An 11,345-nucleotide genomic window follows, 5' to 3' on the forward strand; every position below is an offset into this window, starting at 1 on the left:
AATAGGCCTTTATTTAAATGCATAAATAATTTTTACAAAGTCCTAGCAGTAAATTCCATACCAGTCATTTCCAATCATGTTGCCTTGTGATTATAAGGTCACAAAAGTCTACATATGGGTCACTAATGAGTCTGAATTTTACTGAATTTCTAGCTTCCTCTCTAAACTTCCCTGGGCGTGTCATTTTAATAATTGTAACTATCCACAATTCCACAACAACATTACTGAATGGTCCCAGATATTAAGAACTTATTTTCAATATCTACAATTTTGTCACTCTTTAAAGAGGTTCTTCCTTATGGAAGCAACCAGTGGAGTACAGCTAATTTATAAATAAAGTAGTTAACTCCAACTGGACAAGCTACAACAGCAAAATGTTGGCTGCACATTGGTAACTAGTATTAAAAATCAAATACAGTTTTATATCATATCAGTCAAATACGATATTTTGCAAACGAATTCTTTTTACTGGGCTGCATGGTGGCTGAGTGGTTTGCCCTGCCACCTCAAAGATAGAAGGTCCCTGGTTCGAATACCTGGAGTTTGTATGTTCTCGTGTGCTTATGTGGATTTCCTTCCTAACATGCATTTTAAGTTATTTGGTGTAAAACTGTCCAAGGTGTACCCTGCCTCTTGCCCAAGGATGACTGGGATAAGCTCCAGCCCCCTGCAACCCTGAGCAGGATGAGTGGTTACATATGATGAATAGAAGTACTTTTACCTGTTCTAAGATTTAATGTTGCGATTGACTAATAGGCCTACTTGTGTACTTTCAGAGTATAATATATATTTTAAAACTGTGATTGTTAGTCTAAGTGAAGGATCTAAGCAGGCCTTCTGCATCTTCTAACTCCATTACCCATACGACCTTTCGATCATCAATCTACGTCAGCCCGTAAGACGGCATCGAAATTCAACATGGAGGATTGTGTAGCGGTAGAAAAGAGCCCGGTATGAATTTGACAAATTGTTTCCTGTTTTCCACTAACAATTACTAGAGATTTTGTGGTTAGTTTTTGTAAGTATTTTATATATTTTTAGAGCTGCTGTCCATATGTGTTCTGCGCGATGTTTTAACATTTGGCTTGTTAAGGCTGCCGCAACGTAAACCTGCCAATTCATTCTCGACTGAGTGTAGTTGCTATGTCATGCAAGTTAGCTTAGCCGCTAGCATTAGCATGCTGTTTGCTGAGTTAAACATTACTTTGACTTAATAATACTATATCTACCAAAGATTGGTGTTTGGAGAATGTTTTGCACTTTTATCGGTTCGCCGCTCACAGTTTAGATTGGTAATTTTTTTTTTGGTTGTTGTTGTTTTCGCGAATCCTTTTAAGTTAGCTAGCTCATAACGAGCTAGCGGTTAAGTGTAACGATAGCAAAGACAACGTTAGTATGGGTTAGTAGCAAGATAATAAGCGAGCATACAAATGTTCTGTGGAGTTATTGTGCAATTGTGCAGTCCTCTGCTGAAATTAGTCCATGCTGCCATTATAAACGGCTTGTTTGTTTCCAAAATTATTAGCTTGTTTATTTTGTCGACAAAATCTTTGTTTACGTGCTATATTAAATACATTCGTTGGGTTATGTTAAATGTTTTTTGTGGTCTTTGTAACTTTGACAGGAAGAAATGCCGGCAGTACTGAGCTCTAGACCCCAGACAGGTTTGTCCTTCCTGGCACCAGAACCAGAAGACCTCGAGGACCTTTACAGTAGATACAAGGTGTGATACCTGTTCATACACCTACTTTAAATTTGTTATTTGACTATGGTAAACCGTAGGCTTTAAAGATGAGTATATTAGGTTTTATTCTGTTTTCAGTGGCTTAAGTTACTTATGTAGATTCCAATGAAGACATATATAAACTGTAACCACAAAATTTACAACCCACTGTCGTGTGTGTAATTACAAAAACCTGAATTCTGACCTCGATTTGTCTGGTTTATCAGTGATTGCAGGAATTTCATCACTAAATGTAAATTCAGTCTGATAATTAAAGACGATCAATACGTCATTAAAAAAGATCAGTGTAATTCACACAGATCACATTATAGCAGAAGTCTCTTGAATATTTATTTATACTTAATAGTTTACTTATCAGTTTTTAAACATTTACTTATGTTGTTTGATGTTTGATGTTGTCTGTATGTTATTTGACTATGGTAAACCGTAGGCTTTAAAGATGAGTATATTAGGTTTTATTCTGTTTTCAGTGGCTTAAGTTACTTATGTAGATTCTAATGAAGACATATATAAACTGTAACCACAAAATTTACAACCCACTGTCGTGTGTGTAATTACAAAAACCTGAATTCTGACCTCGATTTGTCTGGTTTATCAGTGATTGCAGGAATTTCATCACTAAATGTAAATTCAGTCTGATAATTAAAGACGATCAATACGTCAATAAAAAAGATCAGTGTAATTCACACAGATCACATTATAGCAGAAGTCTCTTGAATATTTATTTATACTTAATAGTTTACTTATCAGTTTTTAAACATTTACCCTTTTACCATATCAGTTTCTGATTTAACTAAAATGGAAAAATTATTCTTATGAATAGTGCATGTAAATATGTGGCCCTGCATTCTGTATATTTAGTGCTGCTTATATGGAGGTTCACTACAGAATATTTAACATTCACTTATGCTGCACAATGGCTAACGGAACAGAGTTTTGGAAGATGCCGGTACAGTCATAATTTACAATCTCAGTAAGTGAATACATTTTTGACCTTGGAACATATACCCCCATCAAGCATAACATTATGACCACCTGTGCAATCAAATGCAAGCCAGTCCAGTGGCTCTGCCATGAATTTTACTTTTACAAGTTTATAATTTCTCAGTTTTTAGGTTGAAACTATCAGAAAGGTTATCAATCTGCTATGTGTTCATTATTGAGGTCAAAGTGGCTAGTGAAGTCATACTGTAGTGCATTATGAAAAGAGCTGGTTCTATCTGTGGATATCTGAGATTCTTCAACATTTTGTTTCCACACAGAAGCCACTGAATTTATTTTGTTATTCGCAACAAGCAGACCTGGGCTAGATTCATCTGAAAGGCCGACTTTACCAATTTTCAACTTGCTCTCTATGACTTAAGTTGAGGGTATAAATGATATTAATGCTTTTAAAGTTCTCAATGACTTCCCGTTTATCAAAATGTTTATCTACTGGAAAACTCCTCCAGATGCCTTCACCTGGAGGGGTCTTATATCATTAGTTCAGATGATGTCATCTTGGAAAGCTTTGGAAAAGCATGTTGACTATGATTACATACTACATTTTATGAGCGACAACATGACATAATCTGAACTGGAGGCAATTTTTAGCTAGAAGTAGAGAGATATATCAATATAGAGATGTCAAAGGGACGTTTACTGGCATTTATTTACATGTACTACCCAAACTAGATCCAAAAGAAGCAAGTTTAAAATCAGTGAGTCGTCTTTTCAGTGGGATTTCACCATTCTTTTGTGTCCCTGTGTGTATACAGAAGCTGCAACAGGAGCTGGAATTTCTGGAGGTGCAAGAGGAGTATATTAAAGATGAACAGAAGAACCTGAAGAAAGAGTTCCTCCATGCCCAGGAGGAGGTGAAGAGAATACAGAGCATCCCACTGGTCATTGGCCAGTTCCTAGAAGCTGTTGACCAGAACACAGCCATTGTAGGCTCCACTACAGGTACATTAAAAACATTTTTTAAAGAAAAAAACGATTTAAAATGTGTGCTAATTGAAAAGACCTTTTGGCTGCTATTATTTATTTTAAATGATACAAATTTGAAAATACTTTTATGTTTAACCCTTCAGACAGTCTAACATAGCACCACCACAAGAATGTTTATAGATTATCTAAGAGGTGAATGCTTGCAATTTGCACTGGAGTTTACCCACAAAGACACATCACAATTTTATACTAACCCAAGATCGAGTAGACACAAAAAACAGACTAGGTCTGAGCATATCTGTGCCTGCTATTGGACCTATGAGTTAAAATCACTAAAACTATGACAGGGAAAATAATATATATCAAATAGATAGGGCTGAGAATGAAATATCAGGAAATGCATAGGAGATGCTCTGTGTAACTGAATGGGTTTTTTTTTTTCTTTCTTTCTTTTGGGACAGCCTTGAAGACTTGTCCTTTGAGCTGTCAAATATTTCTGTGTTTTTTTTGCTTAATTACATGTTGTTTTCTTTTTTAGGGTCCAACTATTATGTGCGCATACTAAGCACTATTGACAGGGAGCTGCTGAAGCCCAATGCATCAGTGGCGTTGCACAAGCACAGCAATGCTCTGGTCGATGTGCTTCCTCCTGAAGCTGACAGCAGCATCATGATGCTGACATCAGGTAATACACTCAGACGACCATAATCCTATCTGTATGCTCAATACTTTTTTAGTAGTGTTGGAGATGATTGTATACATATTGTTATTTTATTATATTATTTATTTATTTATTTTATTATCAAACCATCAGGTTACGGTTATTTTTTATTAATTTGCCCTTTATTTTTTATACTTGGATGCAATTTTTGTGACAGAGTCAAAGCAGGTTCGATGTTTTTCAAAATGTGTGTAATGTTTTAATAAGAAACCTGCTATAACTTTCCTTTTAATTGTGTTTTTGCTACAAGACCAAAAGCCAGATGTGATGTATGCTGACATTGGTGGTATGGACATCCAGAAGCAAGAAGTCAGAGAAGCAGTGGAGTTGCCACTCACACATTTTGAACTCTACAAACAGGTCAGATACTATATGAACAGTGACAAATGTTTTTCATTGGGTTGGTACTTGAGTCTCAATCTGTGCGTTTACATTCACTTAAAGAACCAGATTATTGTCGAATTTTTTAAACCATCATGTAAACAGGAAAGCTGGATTCTGAAATTTGGGTAGGGGGTTAGGGAAACTGGATTCCCCCAGGTAGATTTCTCCTGGACAACACTAATTTTCTGCCATGTATATGCATAACAATGTGTGCATAACAAAACGCTGCAGATGGGGCAGTGAAAGGCTAAATGAAGAATAGATTAACTTTGTGATGCTGCCTTGTTTTTATATTAAAGTCCAACTATGCTTAGTAATTTAGTTGTTTGCTTCTCCAGATTGGCATTGACCCTCCCAGAGGTGTCCTTATGTATGGACCACCAGGTTGTGGTAAGACCATGTTGGCCAAGGCTGTGGCACACCACACTACAGGTATGGGAGACCTTTTACTTTGTCATTTGATAAAAGATGATACACTTGGATTATTGCCTTGGATATTTGGATTCCAACACTTCTGCATATAGTACTGTCATTACTAAAATAATACAGGCTACTATAAAATACTAGAAAGTACTATTACTAACTACAATCAATATCTGTAGTGGACAATGTAATGTAGTTAGGTGTATTGATGAGCAGTGTGTACAATAAAAAAACAATATCTTTGTGCATCTGTCTGTCTGCAGCTGCATTCATCCGTGTGGTGGGCTCTGAGTTTGTTCAGAAATATTTGGGTGAAGGCCCTCGTATGGTGCGTGATGTCTTCCGGCTGGCCAAGGAAAATGCACCAGCCATCATTTTCATTGATGAGATTGATGCCATCGCCACTAAGCGTTTTGATGCACAGACTGGAGGTATAAACGTGTGGTTCATATGTAGACCATATGTGCTCCCTCTCTAAAAGTATTGAAACTGTGAGGCCAATTCTTTTATTTTTGCTGTAGACTAAAAACTTTTGGGCTTGACATTAAAAGATGTATAATGAGGCAAGAGATCTACAGTTCAGCTTTTATTTGCAGGTATTTACATGTGAGTCAGAGACACAGCTTAGAAAATACCACCTTTTGTTTGAACCCACCCATTTTTAATGTGAGCAAAAGTATTGGAACAGATAGACAAAAACACTTAATATTTAGTTGCAAGTCCTTTGCTTGCAATAACTGCATCAAGCCTGTGACCCATTGACATCACCAAACGTTTGAATTCTTCTTTCGTGATGCTTTTCTGGGCGTCCACTGCAGCCTCTTTGAGTTGTTTGTTTTGGGGGGTTACTCCCTTCAGTCTCTTTAGCAGCTAAAATGCAGCTCTATAGGGTTGAAGTCTGGAGAATGATCCACTTTTTGCCCCAGATAAACTCAGGTGTGTTTTGGGTCATTATATTGCTGCATGATGTAGGGTCTCAGTTTAGTTGCAATCAGTTTGCTTGCATCTTTCTTTAAATTGGCAAACAACATGTTTCTGTAGACTTCTGAGGTAATTTTGCTGTTGCCATCATTCATTACATCATGAATGAAGATTAATGAAGCCATGCAAGCCCAAGCTGTGACATTAGCTCCAATTTGTTTCCCGGATGACTTTATATGTTTAGAATCATGAGCACATACTTTCTTTCTCCAAACGTTAGCCTTTCATCACTTAGGTAGAGCTTAATCTTTCTTTCATCAGTCCATAAAACAAATTCCAGCCTGGACTTTCTATTCTTCTTGCTAATGAGTGGTTTGCATCTTCTGGTGTAGCCTCTGTACTTTTATTCATAAAGCCTTCTGCGAATAGTAGATTTTAATTTTGAAGTTGTTGCTAATGTCACGAACACTCTCACGGTGTTTCTATCATCAACTGCTGTTGCTTTTCTTGGTTTACCCGTTCGACATCTGTTACTTAGTACACCAGTGGTTTGTTTCTTCTTCGGGACATTCCAGATGGTTGTACTGGGTTATGGCCAATGTTTGTACAATGGCTCTGATTGCTTTTCCATCTTCTCTCATCTTTACTTCTTCTTGCATGTTTTTCACCCATAGACAGGCCTCTGGTTTTAATGTTCATTATACCTCTTAACTATAAACAACAAAATATAATATAATAGTTTATATTATATACAATAATATGATATACACATAATATAAACTATAAACAACAAAAACCTGTCAGTCACATGTTCCAATACATTTGCTCACATGGAAAGTGGATGGGTTCAAACAAATGGTGGCATCACGTTGGCTGCGCATCGGATCCATATGTAAATGCCTGGAAATAAAAGCTGAAATGTAGATATTCATCTTTTGATGTCAAACCCAAAGCATTGTAGTCTACAGCAAAAATAAAGGAATTGGCCACACTGTTCTTTTACAGGGGAAATACTTTTATAGGGGAGTTTATTTTGGGCAAGACTTTCCTGATTACAGCGGATACACTGACATGGTAAAAAAAAAATAACAATTTAACCTGTTTTTTTCCCTGCAGCTGATAGAGAGGTACAGCGAATCTTACTCGAGCTGCTTAATCAAATGGATGGGTTTGACCAGAATGTCAACGTCAAGGTGAGCCAACTGTTTTAGGGAGCTCGTTTTTACACATGCTAAATCTTGGTGTCAGTAATGAACTATTGTAACACTGTAGCTCCCAAGTTCCCTTTCCCTCCTACTAGCCATCAGTTCACTATGCCATTTTCACTGTTCCCCGTGTCCCTCATCTTAGAAAGTCCAGGGAGTATGTCATTTTTCAAAACCTCACATAGACATTAACATTCATGTAAAGTACTGCTCAGACTAGAAGTTTCCTGTACATACTGAGGACGACTGTGTAATTGCAGAAACCTTGTTTTTTGTATAAATAAGTCAGTTTCCATGTTTTTTTTTTCTGCTGACTCTATGCACATTACATAGAGAAATGACAACTGTGCAGCTTTAGCTTGTATTTTAAAAATAGATTTTATCCTCTGCTTAAAAGTTATCTATGGCATATTGCCTTTATTTATTGTTGTTATTGCTCTTGTGTTTAAAACCAGGCATTTACACAAAATTCAGTGAGTCAATAGCAGTAGCGATGTATGTGGAACAAAATGCAGCCCAGTACGTTACAATATGTGTATTATGGTCTGTCATCTTTGCATGCTCTCCATTGACATTTGAACTTCCCTCAGGTGATCATGGCTACCAACAGAGCAGACACACTGGACCCAGCCCTGCTGCGTCCTGGTCGTCTGGACAGAAAGATTGAGTTTCCCCTTCCAGACCGAAGGCAGAAACGTCTCATTTTCTCCACCATCACCAGTAAAATGAACCTCTCTGAGGAGGTGGACCTAGAGGACTGTATCCTTTTGCTTTGGTGACAGAATAATACATAAGTTGTGTTGGTGTGTGTGTGTAACACAGGCTGATAATTAACTTTATCTTATTAGAGGACATTATGGGCAATTTAAGCTTTTGCTGTAGTAAATAAAATAATAAATTTTCTTTACTTACAGTGAATATTGCTTACATTTGTGCCAAAAAGATATGTTTGAACTCAACGTTCACTGAAGGAAAATGCTAACATTACAAAGCAAAATGGCAGAATTCCCCTCTCTCAGGAACCACTCCAACATCTACACCTGGTTTTTTCCAACTTGGTATTCTCGTTTGCTTCTGGTTGGGTACTTTATTGCGATATCAATGTAATTTCCTACCTGTCAACCAAGTATTGATTTTACTAAGTTAAGTTTAATCTTCAGCTCAAAAATACAGACTGGTAGCATAATGGTGTTAACATTTTCCATTAATTACATTCCAGCTTGGTTCTGTAATGTTTGGCTTTTATTCACTTATTTTGGTTGCATCATCATCCCATTCATGTCTTGAGTGTGATGTTTCTTCTTAAAGGGCTGGAAACAAAATATTTTCTTTCAGCTGAGTCGAAACTGAGTTACAAATGGTTGTTGAGATCACAGCTAACTGTTAAAAGCTTTCCGCTGATTCTGCAAGGCTCACATTATGCCTGAGAATAGCAGATTTGGTCAGCACAGTTTATGCTGTGTGCAACATGGAAAGTAGGGGAAAAAAAAGAAACGGATGATAAAGGTGAGAGTGAATTTCACATACACCGTTTACAAAAAAAACATTGCCATACTGTTTTTTTTGTTTTGTTTTTTCCTTTTGCATTTTTGCGTTTTTCCATTCTTAACTGATGCACAGATGTTGCCAGGCCAGACAAGATCTCTGGGGCTGACATAAATTCCATCTGCCAGGAGGTGAGACAGAACTTTTTCTGTTAACCTATGCATTTTGTTTCCTTTGTGCAGATGAAATTGAAAAAACACTATGTGTATAGATCAGCTAAATATATATGTTAACTTGATTTGTTTTTTTTGTCTCAGGCTGGCATGTTGGCAGTGCGTGAGAACAGATACATTGTCCTGGCAAAAGACTTTGAAAAGGCTTACAAGACCGTCATCAAAAAGGACGAGCAGGAGCATGAGTTCTACAAGTAGAGAGAAAATACATCCAGCAAAAATATGTCAAGACACACAAATTTATTGATTTATGTCTGAGTCTGTATCTACAGTGTGTCTTTCGTGGATTTGCAGTCCCAGACTTGCATTGATTTTTGGACTAAATTTACTCACTGTAGCACAAGGCTCAGCATCAGATTAGCCATGTGTCTCCGGTCCTGAGCAGACACACTACCATGCAATGCAGTGGGTATTTTTTGTACAAGCACTGTTTCGGTTCCTAAAAAAATCTGGCCCTGACTGTAGGATAGAACATTTGTATCTATATGTCTTCACTTATCATTACTCCAAAAAAAATCCATTAAAGATGTTTTCAATAAAAAGGTGAATGGTGGGCATTGTTTTTCTGCCTAAAATTATATGGGTTTTAGACAGTTTATCTTGTTGAGTCTTGTCAGCAACCCAATATTGTGATTAGCATTAGGCTGAAAAAGATAATTAGGATAATAAGATATTAGGTAATTATTATCAGGTAATGAGCTAATTTGATCAAAATAATTAATTTATAAGCAAAATTGCTAATAAAAATTGACTTGTCAAGCTTATGTGACTTTTAGCTAATTGATTAATTTTATATTTTGTATGAAATCTTTTTGTCAGAATAAGTAATTTGAACATGTCAACTGAGTATTTAGGATTTTTTTTTTGTATTATTAATTTTAACAGTTTCAACAATTACCTCAACTACAATCTTGCATTTTCTGACCTTTATCCACACTTTGTTTCACTGTTCAGTAGTGGTGCAGTTTCCTTAAGCAAAATGAACTTTGGGAGATGTTGGTAAAACAACTACCGAAATCTCCCCTGTCCGGCATGTTATGGTGAAGAAATGAGAAACATTGCCCTGGATGAAATCAGCATTATAAAAGTGTTTACCTGAAAATTATTTGTCTAGACTTAACCATATCCTACATATGTGCAAGGTGTTATCTATGCTGGAACGACATCACAATATCAACACACACACTCACTTAGATTTCACATGTGTAATTAGACATTCTATTGTGATTAGTGGTTAGCAGTTAGTAATGGCAGCCACACATCTGATAAAAATACCGTGTAGTAGACATACTCCTGCCAGTGTTTTGATTTTGGAGTTGATAGAGTCCACTGAAATAAACGCCAGTGATGAGCCTGGTTTCTTGGTTTATCTGCAAACTGTTTCTTCTTCCTTCCTCAATGACCCCTTAGCCTTTCATGTGTTATGTCTGCCCATGAGTCAAAGCAGTGCAGCCTGAGGTTGCAGTTCTTCCTTCAGGCCACAAGTGGGGGAAAGAATCACTCATTAGAGCATTTTGCAGTATCAGTAAAAGTGTAAGCTACAAAGCCCAGATCGCCTTTGTCCCATATTATTGTGAATTAGTATGGATATGTGGAGGAGTACAGTCCCTTAAGTAAGAGCTTATATTTTATAGTATTAGGGACTGATTATTATATAACCATAAAAAGGAAAACAATATCTAATCAGAAATTTTAATTTGGGTTGTTACATGCTTAAATACTTTCCATAGAAGTTTAGAAACCCCTGAAAAGATATTACAGATAAATAGAAACTTAATTGGAAATCAAAGTAGTGCTACCCACATGTGGTTCTCTTGGTCTCTGGCAGGAAGGCTGTACCTGGCTGGGCCAAAGTAGAAGGGACAAAGCTGCAGGGTTCTGGGCTGTAGAGTAGGCTGCCAAATATTTGATCCAGCCTTTGGTTTGGCCCAGCGTACTGCCCAGTACCACAAGGCTAACACCAAAGTATTTAAGTTGTATTTGAGCGGCTGAGGAGCTGGGAGGAAATAACTGGTATAGAGGTGGCAGGGCTGCCATTTTTGCCAACTCTCACCCTTCAAAAGCAAAGGCAATGTCAAATTCAAAGTGGAAAAAGCAATAGCATATTTATTGATATATGAATGCAATTACACAGTCTTTCTGTTGGTCTTTATAAAATTAGAAGTTGTATTGGCCATGGAAATAAAACTAGTATAAGAATATTTAAACTCTCATTAATTAAAAGTAAAGGATTGTTCCTTACCTTAACTGTGAAATGTAATCTCCTGTGTCAAATGTGCAAGTTGTGTTTTCTTTAAATT

General features: G+C 36.8%; 1 protein-coding gene across 3 annotated transcripts; it reads left to right on the forward strand.

Annotated features, from left to right (window-relative positions):
* The first annotated feature begins 849 nt into the window (after positions 1 to 849).
* psmc4 (proteasome 26S subunit, ATPase 4) lies at positions 850 to 9,587 on the forward strand. 3 transcript variants are annotated; one of them, XM_067510083.1, is made up of 11 exons: positions 850 to 951; positions 1,625 to 1,723; positions 3,502 to 3,688; positions 4,212 to 4,358; positions 4,645 to 4,754; positions 5,117 to 5,210; positions 5,465 to 5,632; positions 7,239 to 7,315; positions 7,918 to 8,086; positions 8,948 to 9,003; positions 9,130 to 9,587. In XM_067510083.1, the coding sequence occupies exons 1-11, from the start codon at positions 919 to 921 to the stop codon at positions 9,241 to 9,243; spliced, it is 1,254 nt and encodes a 417-aa protein (XP_067366184.1). In that variant the 5' UTR covers positions 850 to 918; the 3' UTR covers positions 9,244 to 9,587. The 3 variants fall into 3 exon arrangements, with proteins under 3 accessions (XP_067366184.1, XP_067366185.1, XP_067366186.1); XM_067510084.1 differs by having other exon boundaries at positions 895 to 1,018; XM_067510085.1 differs by lacking the exon at positions 850 to 951 and adding an exon at positions 972 to 1,008.
* The last annotated feature ends 1,758 nt before the right edge of the window (positions 9,588 to 11,345 follow it).

The sequence above is a fragment of the Channa argus genome, chromosome 7 (genome assembly GCF_033026475.1).
Source record: "Channa argus isolate prfri chromosome 7, Channa argus male v1.0, whole genome shotgun sequence".
Classification (NCBI taxonomy): domain Eukaryota; kingdom Metazoa; phylum Chordata; class Actinopteri; order Anabantiformes; family Channidae; genus Channa; species Channa argus.

Bases quoted from the DNA above. Each gene is read 5' to 3' on its own strand.
- psmc4 (XM_067510083.1), top strand. From the start codon at position 919: ATGGAGGATTGTGTAGCGGTAGAAAAGAGCCCG. The intron at 952-1,624 runs GTATGAATTTGA...TAACTTTGACAG, and splicing joins TAGCGGTAGAAAAGAGCCCG to GAAGAAATGCCGGCAGTACT. The intron at 7,316-7,917 runs GTGAGCCAACTG...AACTTCCCTCAG, and splicing joins ACCAGAATGTCAACGTCAAG to GTGATCATGGCTACCAACAG.